This window comes from Pipistrellus kuhlii, unplaced genomic scaffold (genome assembly GCF_014108245.1).
Source record: "Pipistrellus kuhlii isolate mPipKuh1 unplaced genomic scaffold, mPipKuh1.p scaffold_m20_p_2, whole genome shotgun sequence".
Taxonomy (NCBI): Eukaryota; Metazoa; Chordata; class Mammalia; order Chiroptera; family Vespertilionidae; genus Pipistrellus; species Pipistrellus kuhlii.
In genome coordinates this window covers 160,412,366-160,434,912 of record NW_023425515.1, presented here as the reverse complement: position 1 = coordinate 160,434,912, position 22,547 = coordinate 160,412,366, and the positions used below count along the sequence as shown (strand labels likewise).

General features: G+C 38.7%; 1 protein-coding gene across 1 annotated transcript in view; it reads right to left on the bottom strand.

Annotated features, from left to right (window-relative positions):
* Window positions 1-4,236: 4,236 nt before the first annotated feature.
* The window catches only part of LOC118724856 (cytochrome P450 4X1), a 30,079-nt gene continuing 11,768 nt past the window's right edge, over window positions 4,237-22,547 (bottom strand). The window contains exons 6-13 of the mRNA XM_036448536.2: window positions 21,119-21,246; window positions 20,874-21,028; window positions 12,807-12,913; window positions 12,063-12,253; window positions 9,264-9,397; window positions 7,265-7,329; window positions 5,797-5,879; window positions 4,237-4,985 (exon numbers count right to left, since the gene is read on the bottom strand). Coding sequence (XP_036304429.1) covers window positions 4,817-4,985; window positions 5,797-5,879; window positions 7,265-7,329; window positions 9,264-9,397; window positions 12,063-12,253; window positions 12,807-12,913; window positions 20,874-21,028; window positions 21,119-21,246 — 1,032 coding nt within the window. The 3' untranslated portion in view covers window positions 4,237-4,816. The remainder of the gene's footprint in view (window positions 4,986-5,796; window positions 5,880-7,264; window positions 7,330-9,263; window positions 9,398-12,062; window positions 12,254-12,806; window positions 12,914-20,873; window positions 21,029-21,118; window positions 21,247-22,547) is intronic.

Genomic DNA, 22,547 nt, shown 5'->3' with positions numbered 1-22,547 from the left:
CTGGGTTGTTTTGTTTTCACTCTTTTTTTTTTTTTTTTTTTTTTTTTTTTTTTTTTTTTTTTTTTTTTTACAGAGAGGAGGAGAGAGGGATAGAGAGCTAGAAACGTCGGTGAGAGAGAAACATCGACCAGCTGCCTCTTGCACACCCCCTACCAGGGATGTGCCCGCAACCAATGTACATGCCCTTGACCGGAATCGAACCTGGGACCTTTCAGTCCGCAGACCGACGCTCTACCACTGAGCCAAACCGGTTTCGGCTGTTTTCACTCTTGTTGAATATTCACTCCCACCCCACCCCATACTGCCATTAGAGACCTTTCCCAAACACAGCCAACCAGGATCAGCCCTTCACACCTCCAAGTCAGTGCAGCTTAGTGGCTGTGGACATGGGCTTGAAACCAGACTGTCCTGGGCAAATCTCACCCTGCCAATTTTTGAATATGAAAACAAAGGGTGAAATTATGGCTACCGTCCATCTAGGTCTGTGGTGACGAGTAAATGACTTAAATATGTATAGAAAACATTTAGTAAGTGTTCAGTAAGGGTTAATAATAGCCATCATAATTTTCCTTTCAGCTTTGCCTGCACTATCTAGAGTAGCCACTAGATGGACACACTGGAGGCTTTCTGTGACTGCATACTCCAATCTCCCCTCCCAGGATGTTACACATCTCAGTGTTCACATTCAGGGCTCATTTTTTTTTTTTTTTCTTCCCCCAGGATGATTCTCTGACACCTCTTTCCCTACCACACTCACTGAGTGGACTCTATGTCTGTGAGCTCCTGGAGGGCAGGGCATCCCCAGGCATCTGGCACAGTCCCTGCATAGAACAAGTGCTTGGTGTTTTTGAATGAATTAATATGCATCAACCAGTTAACCTTCTCTGCATCTCAGTTTTCTTTTTCTTAAATGAACATTTAAAAGATAATCTACTTCATATTTTTGGTGAGAGTCCAATGTAAAGACTTGGCATCCTGTAGACCCAGCGCCACCATGCACAGACACCTGTCTGCCAACCACAGCCCATTACCATTGCCCACCAGCTATTGCCTACCTTAGGCTCACTCCTGTCACATGGCCCAGCTGAGAATATTAAAAATGTTTACTTCTTCCCCAAAGTCCTTCTTTACCAAGTAAGGTCTGGAATTAGCCTGCAAGTCGGCCAGCTGTGCTGGGTGGTCTACAGATCAGCTGAGCCCAATGGGCTCCCATTTCCCTGGAAAGCACAACCTCAGCCTCTTGTCTCTGAAGCCCCACCATCCTCCTGAATGACTGACCCTCCTTTTCTCCATCCACCTCAGTTCCTAATGTCTCAGTTCAGTCGGGGGTTGGGTTGAAGGGCTGATTCCTGCCACTCCCCATGGATCTCTGTATTCTGACACTGCCTCTATCTGAATGGCCCTAGTTCCTGAGACCTTTCCATTAAATCTCCGAAGTAATGACTCTTCCTTAGGACAGACTTCCAGGAGTGTAATGTCTCCATCAAAGAATATAAGTCTTTCTGAGGGTCTTGTAATGTACATTCTTACTATTGGTTTCCCTAAGAGTTGAATACTTTCATATTCACTCTGTTACACCACAGTGTAACTAGTGAGGGGGACAGTGGATCCCAGTTTGCTTTGAGGCCAAACAGTTTCTAAAAGTTTGCTTACAAAAAGTATGGTTCTATTTTTATTTTTATTTTTGCCAAAAATGTGTTCCTATTCTTTATTCCCCCTCCCCCTCCCTATTGCTTGCAATATCTTGAATAGCAACCAGGTGGCAGAGCTTACACAGTCCCTGGGAAGATCAATGCTGGAAAAGGCAACCTGCCTTTTCCTATGCAGAGAGGGGGTCCAGGTTGGGTGTCTGAGTGGAGTGGCCATTGATGGGATCCCTGGGAAAGAGTGGGGGTGGCTTTAGTAGAGAGAGCACTGGCTGGAAGTTAGTTTTTGGAATTCTAAAACTGGCTCTGCCTTGCATCACATTTAGCTTCCATTTACTTCTTGAAGACTTCCTGTATGCTACATATTATCCAACCACCACAGAGGAAGCATCCATCACCGAGGTTTGTGTCTTAGGCAACCAGTCATTTTATGAGGGCTTCAGGCAATGCAAAGCCTAAGAAAAATCTGTGTGCTCATGGGCCACTGGGCAATATTTATTAAAATGGAAGTTCTGATGGCTGATTTGTAAACCAGGTCATTGTGATGCAGGAAAGTATGTTGACCAGGGTGGATGAGTTTGGTCTTGTTAAATTTTGCCTCCAGGAGGGATCTGGAGATGTTGGAAGAGAAGAAGTGGAACAGCATGCTCATGGATGAAGTAGCACCTGGTGAATGAATTTACTCTTTGTCTTTTAGTCACCGATCTGTCCACTTGGGCACTACCCTGGTGATTGAGGATACACTTCATAATGGTGTCCAGAGCCATTAGGAAAGGTGCTCAAAGAATTTCAATTGCACCATGAGTGGAAAAAAAAATATTTGGGGGCATTTGATTCAATGACAACATAAACACAAAATTGTTGGATTCTTAATTTTCCCCAAAGGATTTAATTATTTGATGAACATATTTTTCATGTCCAGAGGAGGAGGATAAATTTGATCTGCCCTGGAAGCCCAGAGAAGTCTAACCTGTAATTTCACATTCTTACACTGAAGATTCAACGGAGGGCTCTCATAAACTCGAATCCAGAAATTCTACTTCTAAGATTTATCTTACAAAACATTCAAATAAGTTTACAAAGATATTTGTTAAAAATATTCATAGCAGGATTGAGTGTGGCATAATACACTGAGTGGCCAAATTATTATGATCTCTGAATGCATAATAATCTGGCCACTAAGTGTATATCCTATATAACAAAAGGCTAATATGCAAATTGTCCCCTCGATCAGGAGTTTGACCAGTAGGCCAGCCAACTGCCCATGTCTCCTCCCCCTGGCCAGACCCCACCCATGCACAAATTCATGCACCGAGCCTCTAATATATATAGTGGCCAGATAATTATGCATTCAGAGATCATAATAATCTGGCCACTCAGTGTAAAGTGTCTAGATAACAACTTCCTCGGTTCAGGTCTTTTTCATGGGTTTTCATTGTCTCCTGGGCATCTGTTCTGTTGGGGCCCGCAAGGTACCTCCCATTCAATATGTACAAAACAGAACTCACCATTAACACCCTGCTTCCCAGTTCATTTCTCCCTCTTAGACGTGTGGCAGTGACACATGGCCTCACCCCTACCCTTTCAAAGTGCCATCATTTTGCTGCTAGGAGGCCCATGAGAAAAAGTAGGGGTAGCTTCCATGATAATCTTTCAGATATCAACTTATATGTTACCTTCTTAAAAAGAAATTTCTAGATAAACCAATTCAATATAAGTTCTCCTTGATTACTGTATAGCTGAGCCCACTCATTTCCTCATGGCACTTAATATAATTTTTAACTGTCTGTCATTTATTTTTTACTTCAGAATACCAGCTCCATGAGGGTAGGGACCGTGTCTATTAACGCACTGAATCTCTAATGCTTATCAAAATGTCTGATATGTAGTAAGCACTTAAACATCAAATGAGTGATGAATCTGAAAATCATTAAGAAATTGTCGCTGGTTGTGGTGGCTCAGTAATTGAGTATAGACCTATGAACCAGGAGGTCATAGTTCGATTCCCAGTCAGGCACATGCCCGGTTGCAGGCTCAATCCCCAGTAGGGGGCATGCAGGAAGCAGCCAATCAATGATTCTCTCTCATCACTGATGTTTCTACCTCTCTCTCCCTCCCCCTTCCTCTCTGAAATCATATATATATATATTCCTGTTCAGGCTTCACAAGAGTTGTTAGCACCAGGAAAATTTGTAAAGTTATCTTGATAATATTCCAAATGAAGGCTTTGCTGGCTAATACTCAAAGCCCAGAAACCATGCAGAAAAGTTTATCTATCTTACTTCATGAAAATGTAGAAGTTCTATATGGTAAGTGACAACATAAGTATTGTTTAAAAAGGAAAATGTGAAAAATTACAAAGAACAGTTACAATCAAGGATTATTATCCATAACATACAAAGAACTCACATGAATCAATAAGAAAAAGACAACACCATAGAAAAAGAAACATAGATGATGCACAAATCATAGAGAACAAAACAAAAATAAATACAAATGGCCAATAAGCATGTTTTTAAAACTACAAATAAGTTAAATATCTAATAATAGGAAAATAGTTAAATAAATTATGGTACATCATGAGCCAGGATTGGGAATGAGATTTATTTTTATTAAGTGATAAAAAGCAAGAACAATATGGATATGATCCCATACAAATGCACATATGAAATGTATAGGAAAATGTTCAAAAGAATGCACATCAAACTATTCTGTTCGTAGAAAAAGTAGCAGGATTGGCCAGGGCAGGGGGCATTGTGCTATGCAAAATGGATTTTTACTTTTACTCTGCATGATTTTTCTAGTGTTGGAAATCTTTTATAGTGAGAACACATTCACGTGTTACTGTGTCATTCTGAAAACTATTTTATAAAACAATAGAAGATATATGAAAGCCTCTTAGCACACTCCTTGGTATATAGCATTAATTGTAGCCAAAATCAAACAGAAAAGGTAGGAAAATCTCCCCAAATCATTTAGAAACAGATCAAGGCGATACCCTATATCATCTAGGAATGTTTTTGGAAAAAATGCAGCTCCACAGAGATCCCTATTGCACCTACCCATGACCTTCGCACCATACTTTGATTCCTCTACATGTTTTTGAACCATTAATAGTAATTTAATTTTAAATCAAATTTTATAATCATTCTAGCCTTGGGCTCTAAACATTAGGAAATTTTTTTCAAGGACAAGTAAAACCCATTCTTGGGTTTGAGGATAATCCTGGGTACAAGGATAAGTGGCCTGGTAGGGTCGAGCATCATCTTGAAGCGAAGCAGAATCATGGCAATGGCCATCTTTAACTCAGTCATGGCAAAGTTCTGCCCGATACAGTTTCTGCAGACACAGAGAGAAAAGCAGAGATATTCAAACAAAAGTGTTTCTCCTGTCTCTGCAAAACGATCCTAGAATAGTAAGTCTGATGTTCCCAATAAAGCAACGTGTTCATAAAAACGCCATACAAACTTTTGTACTTTGGGTTTACATGGTCTCCTGTGAGAATGTGAGCTGGGAGGCCCCAATGCAAAGGTTTTCCTAACCAAGGTGGTACTTGGCATTGCTCAGAGTTGTTTCTGCTGTGAGGATCTGATAGAAAACATGGTGACTGTCGTTCACAACACTGTATTTTATAATTGTGATGTGCTAAGAAAGTTAGTGACAATTACACAATGGTGTATATTTCACACACACATACAAATACATGAGGTGAAGGATGGGGAGGAATCTTTTCACAGTGAAGATGTATATGAAATCATCATGATGTACACTTTAAAGGTCTTGGAATTTTATATGTTAGGTATACATCCATAAGGCTAAAATAAAAAAACAACACCTTTTTCTATTATTAGAAAAAAATAAATGCAGCCTACTTGCGTTGGGGGTGGACTGCATTGAGCCTCTAAGCAACAGCTTGCTCATGAGATAGCTTTCTGAGGTGTGACTACCTAGGATGTGATAGAGAGGGGTGTTGTCCTTTGTGAAACTAACTGGCCCTCTCAGAGGTTCAACAAGGCACCAAGATGTCCTCATGGCCAGGTGAGAAGATTGAGCTCCATGGAAGAATTTACAGAGCTGAGGGACTAAAGGAAAAATGCTATCTCCAAGTTAACATTTTTGTATATTTTCAGCAGCTTCAACTTGTCCTCACCTTGGTCCAGCTGAGAATGGTAGGAAGGAGTAGTTGTGTCTCTTTTCAAGATTTTCTGGAGAGAACCTCAAGGGGTCAAAGACCTGAAATGAGAGGTCACCCCCAACACCATTAACACATTCTTAAGCTACTACTTAATAACTTAAGAATCAACCAAAATATACTGTGAACCACATAAATAAATTCAAATGTGCTAGTAGTCACGTTTTTAAAGGATGTAATGAATTTTAATCATGGAATTTATTTAACAGAAAATATTATCATTCTAACATCTATCCAATATAAATAATTATTAAGGAAATAGTTGATATTTTTGGGTACATGTTCAAAATCCAGTGTGAATTTTTTCCAGCACATCAATTTTGACCAACCACATTTCAAGGGTTCAATAGCCACATGTGCTAATGGCTACCATGCTGGACAGTGCAACTCTAGACCTATGACCTTGTCTGACTTCCCAAGTGACTAATCTGCTACCCAGACTAAGTAAGGGGAAAGCAGAAATGCTATGCTAGTGGTATGATTTTCACTTTGGAGGTAAGAGAGCACCTACCCACAAGTCAAGTCAAAATGATTGTATGATCATTGTTACTGGGCTATGCAGGCCAACTTCCCATTACATGTAGCCGATCTTTAATCCTAGCAGCTTTTATAAAAGGAAGCATCAAATACGTGTTTAAGAACATCGAATCAAGGAACTCAGGTATGCTACACCTTTTCTTTTTGTCTCTCTAGATTTTTTCTCCTCCCTGTTCTGGGCTCTAAAAAGCTGAGCCAAATGTTGTTCTGTTTGGTTTGGCCAAGAAAAGACATTGATAGGAGGCCTGAAGGGTGGGAGGAGAGAGCATTCAGGGTATTTACTTCCTGGGCCCCTACATGCCAGGTTGTCTAAGGTGGGCTACATGCTCGACTGACAGTCACAGCTCCTATCTGATGGCCTTTTCCAAAAGCTCTCTCTCTCTCTCCAGGCTCATCACTCTCTCCTGTGACTAACCAGGCCAAGAAGTGGCATGCCCTTTGGCAGTTATTTGCTCCATTTTGCTTTTCTTAAACCCTAACTCATACCTTTACCAAAAGTTCTTTCATAGAACTCTTCTCAAATTGCCCAACTTGAGGGATACTTGATTTCCTTCCAGAATCCTGATTGTGAAATCCAGGAAAAGGGGTCTCTGCTGACCATGGGCACTCTGCAGATATCTAGGTAAGTGCGTGGCAGAGCCTACTGAGTAAATGGCCACAGCAACTAGAGCAGCCCATGTGACATTGGCCCATTTGCTCATTCAAAGCAAAGATAAAGTAGGAATAAAGGGATAGGACCATTTTTCTTTAGTGGGAAAGTTTTACATTTTTTTTGGTTTTTATGTTTATTTTTGTTTGCTGAATCGTTTTCCACTTCCATGCAGAGCCAAAAGAAAGTGATTTGGATGGCATTGGTTCTATGAAGTATTTATGCGGAAGATAGTCATACCTTGGGGTTTTCCCAGATGGCAGGGTTGTGGTGAAGACCCCAAATACTGAGAACCACAGTCATTCCTGAAAAAGGGAAGAGATAACAGAATGCAAAAGAAAGAGTAAGCAGTGGGCTACTGCTCTACCACTCTTCAAGTATGACTTTTCTTCTACAAGGACAAGAGCTAGTTCCTGGCAGAGCTGTGGGCACTGCAGCTGATGCACAGAGTGAATGTCCTGTGGGAAGATGACGCTTGGTGGCACCTGAGTTTTCAAAGCAATGATCTACTTAACACATGACTCTATCTTAAAGAGCAATTGGTATCACGTCAAAATATGCTTATGCTTTCTGCTGTCTCTGGAAATCACTTATGCAGTGATCCCTCCTTATCCATGGGGACACGTTCTAAGAACCCACGTGAAACTGGGGGTGATACCAATAACATATTGCAATGAAAATTATGTGACTGCCATCTCTCTTTCAAAAATCTTATTGTACTGCACTCACATGTCTTGTGATGATGTGAGATGACAAAATGCCAAACCTATTCCTGAATCTGTGTAAACATCCCTTAGTGGCCGTAAATGGCTGGGTGTCACTTGTTTTAGTGGACCCTTTGCTGAAGTCTTTGTAAGGCTCAATGTTTCTAGCAACACATTGCCATTGAGCAGAACACGATTTCTGTTCATGTCTTCCACCCACAAACTTAATGCCTTTTCTATCTTCACTCAGCGTGTATCACACACGGTGACCATAAGTTTTGCAGTTTGAGCTGCAACAATAAAACTAGCACAAATTTCTTTTCCCTTCTTCACAATTTCACAAATAGAAAATTAGTTTTTATGGTAGGAGTATAGCAAACTCAGCATATAAGAACTTCCACCTTTTCTCTTTACAAAAGCACTTATAGTTGCTCCTTGGAATATCTGAATTGCTGGCATCACTACTCTTGTGCTTTGGGGCCATTGTTAAGTAAAATAGGGTTTCAGACCCCAGGTGACATGGAAATGAAAGCATGGATAAACAGGCACTACTGTATATCTATTAATGGACTTTAAAGCACAAATTGAGGATAGTTTGAAGACATAAGAACAGAGCTGTAATTCTATAATACAAATCCAATGTCAAGTTTCTGTTGGTGCTGTTCTTATATACAGGGTGGGGAATTTTGACAAATACCTATGTAGTTTGGGATTAAAAAACAAGCCACATAAGAGAGAGGATTTAGGATTATTTGATTACCAAAATTAATTCTTTGTCTGTCAACAATGTCAAGGTAACTAACAGGTTGTCAGCTTGTTACTAACGGCAAGAATAAATAGAACAATGAAGCAGATACTCGATGTCTCATGTGAACCCCCTGCCTCCCACCCACTCTGCTCAGAAACGTGTGTTGTTCTGAAGAGCCCTGGGCTCTGGGTATGGGACTGCTGCATGAGCTCTAGCTCTTCTGGCTGCACACTGGAGTCCCCCAGGGGGTTTTTTGGTGACACCAAAAGTATTTGAAAGGGCTTTTAAATTGCAACGCAGTATAGAATTGTTTGCTAAGATCATGTTCCAAGAGAAAAATGAGATAAAATGTTTGAAGGCTTTATGTAAAATAGTAAGTGCTGCTCTCTTATTAGGGTGATATTGTGATGACAAAGAAGTTGAAAGCTTTCCTTGGGTCTTCTAGATAAAGATAATGGCGTTCATTTCCCATGAAGTCTCGTCTGGGTCTCAGACTCAGCCAAACAAGGATTACCTTTAAAACAATGTTCCAACAATGGAAGAAAACCTGGGTTCGGAATCTTATGACACAGGTTATGGACATAATTTTGTTGCAAATGGTGATGTGCCTTTGGGAAAGTTGCTGAAATCACATCTGATCAAGAGAATGCCTCCTGTGCCCCACCTTAAGCCCAGTATCTTTAGGATTATCTTTTGACTTCTTCAAGAGTTGAGAAACCTACTGGTCTTTTACTGTGGTCCTTAGGGTCCCACAATATCTAGCTGCTTAAGAAATGAGGGCAAAGACCTGCAGGCAAGGAGCGTCCATCGGGGAAGGTAATGGGCTTGCTGAGTTGTCTGGAAATGGATACGATTGTAGGGTACAATCGCAAAGTCTCCTTGATACACATTGTAGTGTATGTCATCTTGCTCAGATGGTCCCTGTGAATACAAGGGAAGAAAGGAAAGGAACTCAGACTCCACATCTAGTTTGCAAATATTGATTTTTTTCCTACTTGATATTTGTTCCTGGTAAATATCATCCTCGTATTAGAGCTATTTTTCCAATTGTTTATGCAACAGCATTTTAAAATGGAACTTCTTCCCAGTGGATGAAGAACCAAACAGATGCCAAATATCCCCATTACAAAGTGAGGTGCTAAAGTACTGGAAAAGGATTTGTTAAGTAGATTTCTGAAAACCAGTTTTACAAACCTTAGCTCATACAAATCCAGACTGTATAAGGAATGGCTAAGGACTGAAGAAAAGAGGCTTGAGAGTGTTGATGGAAAAAAAAAAAAAATGCTTTCAAGAGAAGTGTTGGAATGCCAAATTTGCCACGGAGAGAATGGAGGAAGGTTCCTTCCATGTTAAGTAAAAGGGGCTTTAAGAGTCAGGTGATCTGATGTGTGCTCCCTGGAGTTTGGGAAGCACATGATAGATAGAAAAAGCCATGACTCTGAACAGACAGAGAGAGGCAATGGAGAGCAACAGGGACAAAGCAAGAATGCTCCCATGTGTCCTGTGGGCCATTGATTTGAACTGGTCAGAGGCAGAGCTCTGGAACCAGCGTGGGGGAAATTCTAAGGACAAGAATTCCCTTGCTTCACCCTTGCAAAGTCCCTGTGAGGGAATCTCCAAGAAACCCATAGGGGTAACTATTGAGAATAAAAGGAAGCATTTGAATATCCACCAAGTTCAGAGGGCAAGGTTACAATAGTACCAGCCACTTTCTACTTATCCTCTCTCCTGCCTGGGCCCATTTATGGAAGGGTCAGAAACAGCAGCATAGGGGAAGAGCTGGTGAATAAGAGGAAGTTGTCCATAAGCCCCTTACCCACCACTGGCTTCCAGACCCAAAGAAGTAGTACTGAGCTGGGTAGGAAGTGATGCTCCAAGTGGATAGAAAATTTAAGATTTTTGTTTTTAAAAAATATATTTTATTGATTTTTTTACAGAGAGAAAGAGAGAGGGATAGAGAGTTAGAAACATCGATGAGAGAGAGTCATCGATCAGCTGCCTCTTGCAAACCCCCCACTGGCAATGTGCCTGCAACCAAGGTACATGCCCTTGACCGGAATCGAACCCAGGACCTTTCAGTCCGCAGGCCAATGTTCTATCCACTGAGCCAAACTGGTTTTGGCTTATTATTATTATTTTTAAATATATTTTATTGAGTTTTTACAGAGAGGAAGGGAGAGAGATAGACAGCTAGAAACGTCGACGAGAGAGAAACATAGACCAGCTGCCTCTTGCACACCCCTCACCGGGGATATGCCCGCAACCAATGTACATGGCCTTGACCGGAATCGAACCCGGGACCTTTCAGTCCACAGACCGACACTCTACCACTGAGCCAAACCGGTTTCGGCTATTATTATTATTTTTTATAAAAAGTGAGATCTCTGTTATACCCATTAAATTCAAATACCTTTACAAATGTTCTAGTTGAGCTGACCTTTGTATTTGAAATATGATGATTTCCCTCTAACCATGGGGCTGCATTACCCTTAACATTTCTATTTTTCTGCCCCTTGACCAGCAAAACAACAATATGTGAAATACCTAGCTAGAATGAAGAGAGTGTTCTTTGCAAACAGCATGTTTAAGGGGAAAATTCATAAGCTATGCTTCGTTAACAGCAAGATATGCTTAAACTCTAGCAAAATGAAATTTTCCATCTGACTAACTCCTACCCATCCTTTAAGAAGTACCTTAAGCATCAGATCTTCCAGAAAGTATCATTGAGACCCCCATGCCAGCTTAGGCACCTATCTTCTATCAGGCATCTTCAAACTACGGCCCGCGGGCCACATGCGGCCCGCAGAGGAGTCTGATCCGGCCCGCCAGGTTTTTTGGGCAGTGAGCGCAGCCCAGGTGTTACAGTAGGAATTAGTAGTTCATATAGTCCGGCCCTCCAGCTCTCTGAGGGACCGTGGTCTGGCCCCCACTTTAAAAAGTTTGAGGACCCCTGTATAAGTGGTTGCTAACACATATCTCTCAGCCATATCATGCTATTCTGCAATTATCTGTATGGAAGGGGGTGGGGGAGCTCATTGAGGGTAGGACCCATACCAAATCTTGCATGTAGTTTTAGTGCCTCAGTATTTAAAATGTCCTCTGTCCATATTTGCTAAACTCAGCTTCAGTGTGCACCATTTAGTACTATGCTCAAAGTCCAAAGCCAATCCTGAGGAGTAAACAAGGAGGCAGGAGAGACTTCAATGACACAGATGTTCATTCAGGTCTCTCAGAAGAGGAGCCCCTCTTGAGCCCTACCACTCAAGCTCTAAATGCAAGTCTACTGATCAAGTCCCCATTTCCAATGCACTGGAAACTGGATGAAAGAAATAAATAAGATATTTCATACACTACTACTTAGAAAAAACAATGAAACATGTAATTTATGGATACACGAAGCTCTTTTTCAAAAGGCAAAGGGATAGCTTTGGGCCTTCTAGAGAAAGAGCAGAATGGTAGCCTCCCTCATCTGGTTTTGCATACACATCTTTTGAAGCACTAGTCACCAAGGTGCCAGAAGAAGAAAGAAGAAAGCAAAATTCCAGGAGGAAAACAGGATAAATTGTTTAGGGATGCAGAATCTTACCAGGTGATGGAAGATTCATCCCCCAGGATACCCCTGATCTCCTCCCGGCATCTCTCCTGATGCTCAGGGTTCTGAGCCAGGTTGTAGAGGAGCCAGGAAAGGGTTCCTGCTACGGTGTCTTGCCCTGCCACCATGAATGTGTTCACCTCAGCATGCAGGTCAGTATCTGAGAAGCTGTTGTCATGCTCAGCCTAGAAAGTATAATAGAGGTATGTTTATGCAACTTCAGTTTATAGATGCTTGGAGCACCAATCAAAATAATGGATTTAAAAGAATAAAATTACCATTTCCAACACAAGTTTCAATTTTAACTCAGTTCAACAAATATATACTTCAAGTCATACTTTGCCCAGAACATAAAGGAGGCCAAAGCTGGAAAAGGACAGTAGGCCTTGCAAAGAGTTCATTCAAGCATCCTGTCAGACTTATCCAGCAACTTATCATCAACATTTTATCGGCTTACCTGTGACCCATTTCCTTGTTTCCCTGAACTAATATGTATTTTTATTATAGTAACCAAATCCTGTCAAATCAGCAAAAAATGTAGTCCAATCTGACTTACTCTAATGACAAAGCTATACAATTCTTTCTTTACCACAGATTGTATGGAGCCAACCTATCAATTCAAAAGTATTGTTAAATTTAGTTGATCAATTTTACATTAGTCTCTTCTACTCCCAGTCATTCACCTACCCACACAGTTACTTAGATATATGAGCAAGCTCAGAAATCTGAAAGATTTACCTGGGCAGAAAGTAAAATATCCAAAAAATCCTGATAATTCCTATTGTTGGTTTTACCATGCTTCTTCTCTTCCTTGAGGGCTTTCCTTCTCTCCTGGATTATCTTGTCTGTGGTATAATAATTATCCATTATCAAGTGACAACAAAGTAAATCAAAGAAAATAAACTTTAAAGCAAGCCATGGTCCATAAATAACTTTAAATCTTGTCTAGTTTCTTGAGATCAGAGTGGGTATATCTATTAAACAGATTTAATTTTGCAGACATTTCTCCATCAAATGACAATTTTTTATCAAAGCTCCAAAGACTGAGGCTTAGAGTTAAGATGGCAGAATAAATAAATGTTGTGCTCGCCTTCTTCCATTATTACTCAAAATTGCAATTAATTATAGAAAAACCACCTTTGAGAACTACCTGAACACGAGCTGACTAGAACTCCTACAGTCAAGCATATAAAGAAGAAGCCATATTGAGACTTCTAAGAGGGGTGGAAAATGAGCTTGTCCCATATCCACATGTTGTAGTTAACAATTGGGAGGGACATGAATGGGCTAACAGCACCCAAGACTCAACTACAACAGAAGGGCTCACATAATACATACAAGAGACATTCTTGGAACACCTAGCACAGGTGATCAGAAGAGTGCACCACTGAGCCCCACAAGACACCTACTACATACGATCATAATAACAAGATAGGGAGACTTAGCAGATCTACCTAATACATGGAGACAAACACATACAGGCAGACAAAATGTGGAGACAAACAAATGTACCCCAAATGAAAGAACAAAAGAAATTCACAGAAAAAGAACTAAGTGAAATAAGCTACCAGATGAAGAGTTCAAAACAATGGTTATAAGGATGTGCAAGGAATTTAGGAAAACAATGGAGGATCTTAGTGAGAACTTAAAGAGATAGGAAGCATTAAAAAGGACATAAAAACCATAAAAAATAACCAGTCAGAAATGAAGAACACAATATTTTAAATGAAGAATACACTAGAAGGAATCAACAGCAGGTTAGATGAAGCAAAGGATAATAGTGTCAATAATAAAAATGAAGTAAAAAACAACAACAACTCAGCATTTAGAGGCAAGATAACAGAAACACAGCAACAAAGTGCTGGTCTGTAGATGAATGAATAAAAAAAGCTGTGGTACATTTATGCAATGGAATACCAGTAGGCCATAAAATAAAAATTAAAAAAAAAAAAAAGGAAAATTTACCCTTTGCATTAGCATGGATGGACCTGAAGAACATTATGCTAAGTGAAATAAGCCAGTCAGAGAAAGATAAATGCCATATGATTTCAGTCATATGTAGAATCTAGTGAACAAAAGAAACTAATAAACAAAAAAGAGATAGACTTATAGAGAGTAGGCTGACAGCTGTTGGGGTTGAGGGAGGGTTGAGTGAGGAAAGTGGGGGAGAGATAGATAGGGAAATTCATTCATGGACACAAACAACAGTGTGGTGATTGCTGCAGATAGGGTTGCTGGGGGTAAAGAATGTGGGTGGAAGTGGAGGAGAGAATGGGGGGATAAATTGTGGTGGGAAAAAAAATCTTTAAGAGAATAGATAGATGATAGGTAGATACATAGACAGATAGATGGTTCTATCTTTAAAAAATAAAGTTATAAAACATAAAAAAGTATTTTAAAAATGAGGAAACTCTAAGGGATTTCTGGGACAATATGAAGCATAACAACATTCACATCATAAGGGTACCAGGAGGAGAAGAGAGAGGGCAAGTCTCCTGATCAAGATATTTGAAGAACTTATTTGAAGAAATGATAGGTAAAAATTTTCCTAATTTGGTTAAGGAAAAAGACCACCTGTCCAGGAAGCACAGGGAGTCCCAATTAAGATGAACTCAAAGAGGCACACACCAAGACACATTACAATTAAAGGGACAAAGGCTATAGATAAAGATAATCTTAAGAGCAGCAAGAGAAAGATAGTTCCACACAAAGGAGCTCCCATAGGCTGTCAGCTGATATTTCAACAGAAACACTTCAGGCCAGAGGAATTGGCATGATATATTCAAAGTAATAAAAATCAAGTACCTACAACCAACACTATTCTATTGAGTAAGGCTATAAAATTAAAGGTGAAATAGCTTCTCAGAGAAGAAAAAGCTAAAGGAGTTCATTGCCACCGAACCAGTATTATAAGAAATATTAAAGGGTCTTCTTTAAGAAGAAGAAGAAAAAAAGAGGAACATAGTTATAAAGACTAAAAAGGGCAATAAATATGTGCCTATCAATCACTATTTTAAATGTAAATGGATTCAATGCTCCAATAAAAAGACATAGAGTAGTTGAATGGATAAGCAACAAGACCCATATATATGCTGCCTTCAAGAGATGTACTTCAGATTGAAAGATATATACAGTCTGAAAGTAAAGGATAGAAAAAGATATTTCATGCAAATGGAAACAACAAAAAAAGCTGAGTTAGTAATACTTATATCAGACAAAATAGGTTTTTTTTTTTTTTAAAAAATCTTCACCAGAGACAGGAAAGGAGATAGATAGATAGATAGATAGATAGATAGATAGATATAGATAGACAAACATTAATGTGAGGGAATCATTGATTAGTTGACTTCCATACATGTCCATACATGAACCCACAACCCAGGTATATGGAATCAAACCAGAAACCTTTTGGTGCACAACACAACACTCAAGCAACTGAGCTACTCCAGCTGAGCCAGACAAAATAGACTTTAAAACAAAGGCTATAATAAGAGACAAAAAAGGACATTTAATAATAATAAAGGATCAATCAAACAAGAGTAGATAACCCTTATAAACATTTATGCACGCAATGAAACATCAACTAAATAGAAAGGTAATAATGACAGATATAAAGGGACAGACAAGTTATATTAGCAGACTTTAACATCCTATTGAAATCAATGGATAGATCATCCAGACAGAAAAACAGTAAATGGTACATTATACCAGATGGATTTAACTTAACATTTTTTAGGATAGACCACATGGTAGGCTACAAAACAAGTCCCAATACATTTAAGAAGCATTTTCTCTGATCACATTGGTATGCAACTAGAAATCAATTACAAGAAAAAAACTAAAAAGCACACAAACACATGGAGGCTCAATAACATGCTACTAAACAATGAATAGGCTAACAGTGAGATAAAAGAGATCAAGAGAGAACTCAAAAGATACTGGAGACAAATGATAATGAAAACACACTGATCCCAAATCTATGGGACACAGCCAATGCAGTTCTAAGAAGGAAATTCATAGCAATATAGACTTTCCTCAAGAAGCAAGAAAAACCTCAAATAAACAATCTAACCTTACACTCAAAGAAACTAAAAGAAGAACAATAAAGCCCAAAGTGAAAAAGGAAAAATTATAAAGGGCAGATTTGGAATAATGAAATAGAGTCCAAGAAACAATATAAAAGATAAATAAAACCAAGAGCTGACTCCTTGAAAAAAGCAAACAAAATCTATGAATATTTAATCAGACTTATCAATAAAAAAGGAGCGAGAACCCAAGTAAATAAAATCAGAAATAAAAGATGACAACCGACACCTTGAAAATATAAAGGGATATAAGAAAATGCTATGGAAAATTATATGCCAACAAATTGGACAACCTGGGAGAAATGGATAACTTCCCAGAAACACAATCTTCCAAGACTGGAGCAAAAAGAAACTCTGATCAGACTAATTACAACTAATGAAATCAAAGCAGTAATCAAAAATCTCCCAACAAACATAAGTCCTGGACCAAATGGTTTCATGGGTGAATTTTACCAAATATTCAAAGAACTAATACCTATCCTTCTCAAAGTATTCCAAAAAATTGAAGAGGAGGAGAGAAGATGCCCAAGCTCCTTTTATAAAGCCTGATTCCAAAACCAGACAAATACTTTACAAAAAAGGAAATTATAGACCAATATCCCTCATGACCATAGATATAAAAATTAACAAAATATTAGCAAACCAAATTTGGCAATATGTTAACAAGATTATACACCATGATCAAGTGGGATTTACTTCTGGGATGCAAGGTCAGTTCAATATCCACAAATAAATTAATGTGATAAACAAAATTAAGGATAAAAATAATATGATAATATCAACAGATGCAGAAGAAGCATTTGACAAAATCCAGCATTCTTTTTCTGAGAGTTATTTATTATTTATAATAACTCTCAGAAAAGTGGAAATAGAGGAAACACACTTTAACATAATAAAGGCCACATATGACAAACCCACAGCCAACTTCATACTCAACAGTGAAAAGCTAAAAGTATTTCCTTAAAATAAAGAACAAGATAAGGATGTCCACTTTTATCACTTCTATTCAACACAGTATTGGAAGTCCTAGCTACAGCAATCAGATAAGAAAAAGAAATAAAAGACATCCAAAATGGAAAGGAAAAAATAAAACTCATTATATGCTGATGACATGATACCATACATAAAATATCCTAAAGAATCCACCAAAAATACTAGAATTGATAAATTAATTCAGTACAGTAACAAGACAAAACTTAATATATAAAAATTGGTTGCATTTTTATGTCAACAATGAACTATAAGAGAATTGAAGCAAATAATTCCATTTAAAACTGCATCAGAAAAAAATAAATTAAATACCTAGGGATATATTTAACCAAGGAGGAAAAATACCTGTATCAGAAAATTAAAAATCTTAAAGAATAAAATTGAAAAAGATGTAAATAAATGAAAGTATACATTGTTCTCATGGATAGGAAGAATTAGCATTGTTAAAATGTACATACTACCCAAAGCAATCTGTAGATTCAATGCAATTCCTATTAAAATATCAGTACCTTTTTTTTTTGTTGCAAAACCAGAATAAATAATCCAAAAATTTATATTGAACCACAAAAGACCCCAAATAGTCACAGCAAATTTTAGAAAGAACAAAATTGGAGGTATCACATTACCTGATATCAATCTATACTATAAGGTTATAGTTATCTTATTGCCTTGGAGAAAACATAGACAGTAAATTCTCTGACATTGTTCTTAGTAATATTTTTTTTCTGATCATTCTCCTTAGGCAAAAGAAACAAAAGAGACCTCAACCAGCATAGCTAAGTGATTGAGCATTGACCTATGAACCAAGAAGTCATGGCTTGACCCCCAGTTGGGGCCCATGCCCAAGTTTGCCAGCTTAGTCCCTAGTGTGGGGTGTGCAGGAGGCAGCTGATCAATGATTCTCTCTCATTAAAGATGCTTTATCTCTCTCCTCTCCTTTCATCTCTGAAATCAATAAAAACATATTTAAAATTGTTTTTTAAAAAGAAATAAAAGAAAAAAATAAACAAACAGAACTACCTCAAACTAAAAAGTTTTTGTACAGCAAAGGAAACCATCAACAAAATGAAAAGACAACTTAATGAATGTAAGAAGATATTCACCAATGGTCCATCTGTTAAGGGTTATTATCCAAAATTTATAAAGTACTTATACAACTCAACATGAAAAAAATAAATACTCCAAATGAAAAATAAGCAAAGGCCCTGAATAGACATTTCTCCAAAGAGGATATACAGATGACCAATGGATATATGAAAACACTCAATGCCACTAATTATCAGAAAAATGCAAATTAAAATTACAATGAGGTATCATCTCACACCTGTCAGGATGGCTATCATCAATAGATGAACAAACAAGTGTTGGCAAGGATATGGAAAAAAGTGAACCCTTGAGTACTGTTGGTGGGAATGCAAATTGATGTAGCCACTATAGAAAACAGTATGAAGGTTCTTCAAAAATTTAAAAAATAGAACCAGGGGCAAAGTGAGTAATCCAAAGTGAGTAGAAGGAATAGTAATAAAGTACCTATTTAATATGACCCAGAATTTCCATTTCTTAATATTTATCCAAAGAAATCCAAACCACAAATGACCCAGAATTTCCATTTCTTAGTATTTATCCAAAGAATCCAAACCACTAACTTGAAAAGATATATGCACCCCTATGTTCAATGCAGCATTATTTACAATAGCCAACGTATGGGAGCAACCTAAATGTCTATTTATAGACATTTGGCTAAAGAAGAGGTAGTACATATATAATATATAATATTACTGGGCTATAAAATAGAATAAAATCTCACTATTTGTGACAGCATGGATGGACCTAGAGGATATTATGCTAAGTTAAATAAATCAGACAGAAAGACAAATGTAACTGATTTCATTTTTATATGGGACACTAGAGGCCCAGTGCATGAAATTTGTGTATGTGTGTGAGTGTGTCCGTCAGCCCAGCATGTACCCTCTCCAATCTGGGACCCCTCTCACAATCCAAAACTGCTGGCTCCCAACCACACGCCTGCTGGCCTGATTGCCCCTAACCGCTTCTGCCTCCCAGCCTGATCTCTCCCTAACCACTCCCCTGCCAAGCTGATCGACACATAACTGCTCCCCTCCCAGCCCAATTGCCCCTAACTTCCCTCTCTTGCTGGCCTTGTCACCCCCAACTATAATACCCTCCCCTGCAGATCTGGTAACCCCCAACTGCCCTCCTCTGCCAGCCCAGGTCACCCCTAACTGCTGGCCATCTTGTGGTGGCCATATTGTGTTTACATGGGGGCAGCCATCTTGTGTGTTGGAGTGATGGTCAACTTGCATATTACTCTTTTATTATATAGGATATTTAACATTGATTCAATTCCAGGAAATGTTCTTAGTGCTTTAAATATATAAACATATTCATCATCACCATAAACCTATGAGTTACATTCTTTTGTATCTTCATTTTACAGATAAAACTGAGACAAAGCAGTAAGTAATGTGCCCAAAGTCACACTGCTAGTAATTGGAGCTAAAGGAGGATTAATTAATTGCTTGATAAACATTTTCTATTGTTATGTTCATTAAAAGTAATTTTGAATTGTTTAGAAAGTTTGATCTATTTCAACTTCTTTGTTTATGGTTTGTTAATACTCTCTATTTTTGAAACAAGCTTTTAAAACTTTATTTATTTATTTATTTTATATATTTTATTGATTTTTTTTTTTTTTTTTTTTTTTTTTTTTTTTTTTTTTTTACAGAGAGGAAGAGAGAGGGATAGAGAACTAGAAACGTTGATGAGAGAGTAACATCAACCAGCTGTCTCTTGCACACCCCCTACTGGGGATGTGCCTGCAACCAAGGTACATGTCCTTGACCGGAATCGAACCCGGGACCTTTCAGTCCACAGACCGACGCTCTACCACTGAGCCAAACCGGCTTCGGCTATTTTATTTTTTTATTCTGGTAATAATGCTTATCAGAGATGAACCCACTTAACACATTTTAAGTATACAATGTAGTATTGTTAACTATAGGCATGGTGATGTAGAGTAAGTCTCTGGAACTTATTTGTCTTTCATCACTAATACTTCATAACAATTGGATAACTCCCCATTTCCCCCTTCTTTGATTGTATGTCCCTGTTAACTCTGTCTCCCTATTCATTCCTGTGTTGCAGAAATATTTTTCGCTTGTCATTATTACTGAAAGCATGGTGCAAATAGCCAAATGCTATTTATGCTTTGGAATATTAAGTATGCACTTGTTATATTTGTATTAATAAAAATTATGCATAATAAAAATTATAGAATACATTGGAAACTTCTCTCTCATAAGACACTATTATAAATGTAGCAAACTTCTCTAAAGGTATTGCATTTAAAAGCTCCATTAAGAACAAGAATTCTTTCTCTTTTCACAACCAGATACCCAGTATATGGCTGAGTTATCTATCATTGGCCTATTCCTCTATACCACATGTGTCAAACACAAGGCCCGCGGGCCAAATCAGTCCCGCCAGGCCTTGCAATGTGGACCGCACTGCGCCGTCATCACTGCACTCCGCTGCGTTTCCATCACAATGACAGTTTATGACTGTTCAGTAAACCATTCGGCCCGCGATTTAAGCTGGATTTTAGATTTTGGCCCCTTCTCTGATTGAGTTCGACACCCCTACGAGTCTATACAGACACAATACAGTTATGACAATGTATGCACTTGGGCAACCCAAACCCAAGAAATACCTGTGTACTGATACAAATTGTTGGCTATCTTCTGTAAGCGGTGCTTCTCAGAGCTGAATTTGAAAATTATGTCATGGTGATACAAGAAACTGAAAGAGCGCTTATGGATGATTTCAGAGCCTTCACATATCCCTTTAGTATAATCATCAAAGGCACTAGAAAGGGAAGATAATATGTCAATAGGGGACTCAGATAATGGCAAACAAATGTTTCGTTCCCCCCCCCCCCCCCCTCCTGTCACTAACCTGTTTATCTGGCAGTTGGTGTCCTGGCTGAAAGTACATTTCATGAGTATGTCCAGGCTCATCAAGCTGATGTCATTAAAGACCTCCAAAACTGCTTCCTGAGTGCCACAAATCTTCTCCCATTTATCCTGGCACAGGAAGTCAAGATCAACATCACCATTCAAGTGCCTTTATCTGACCCTGCCCTTATGATGTAGGGGAGACAACCTAGCAGGAGCCAAAATTCATACAAGCAAATAAGCTAAATGTTTACTTAGCATCAGGAAGGGGGGAAAATGCACCCAGCTGGGTGAGAAAGAGCATGGAGCCAACTAGATACCCAGTAAATGTCTGAATTAAGTATTGATGACCTTTCAGTTATTACCATAACTCTGCTTTAAAACAGATAAGATACTAGTGGAAGAAATCATATTTGATACAAGACCCATAATTACAAGGAATCTGCCCAGGGCTTCCTCCATCTTCAGTTCCCAAACTGTTAGGTCCCCTAACCCCATCACTACTTCTAACCACCATAACCACACTTAGAATAAACTTGGAACATTAAAAGTAAAAATATTAATAAATCTAAATGTTTAAGTTCAGATCAACTGACATTTATTTAGCGACGATACCTATAGCTAGGTGCTAAGGATTTGGAGGCCACAGAAAAAAAAGGCAAAGAGATATTTTTAAAGTTTTTACCTAAGTGTCTACTGTTTAGTCAAATGCTGCCACCCTGAATGATGTAAGTTTTACCAAGTACAGAAGTGAGTTTAGAAGAAAGGAAAGCCAAGGGGAGGCTCAATGCTGGAGGCAGTTTGGCACAAAGCAGAAGGAAGGGTTGTGAGAGGAATCTCAGGGAAATGTGGGACTGAGAAGTGAGGAAGACAGAAATGGTTGATTGAAATGGTGATAAAATCAAATGTCACTACTGGCTGATATGCAATTGTGAGCCAAGCTGCATAGCACCAGAATCTGAAGAGTATGCTCCCTCTCACTCTAACCTGCACCTCAAGCTCTCTGCCTTCACTGGTACTTACTTACTTTCACCACAGTCCCAGCAGCTGGAAGGAAAATTCCCTTCTCCGCACTTGGCTGAGAACCCAGCCAATCAGTGAGTCTCATGAAATGATTTTAGTACATTACTAATCTGATTTTTAAATAAGTACAATTTAAAAATGTATCATTCACACCTGGAGTTTATGAATAGAACTCACTTATAAACCAGGGACTGCCCATAGGAGCAGTCCTCTGTAACCTCCTCATGCCCCTTTGGAAGGGTACAGGTCAGTTCCCAATAATCCTCTGCGAGGAAACTCACACCTGCAACTTTAATGTAGACACTTATCATTTGCCAGGTCATTTACGGCTATCACACAACTCCATTTCAACCTCCAAACATTTGTTCATGCTACCCTAACTTCCTCTGCCTGTTTTCTCATCCATA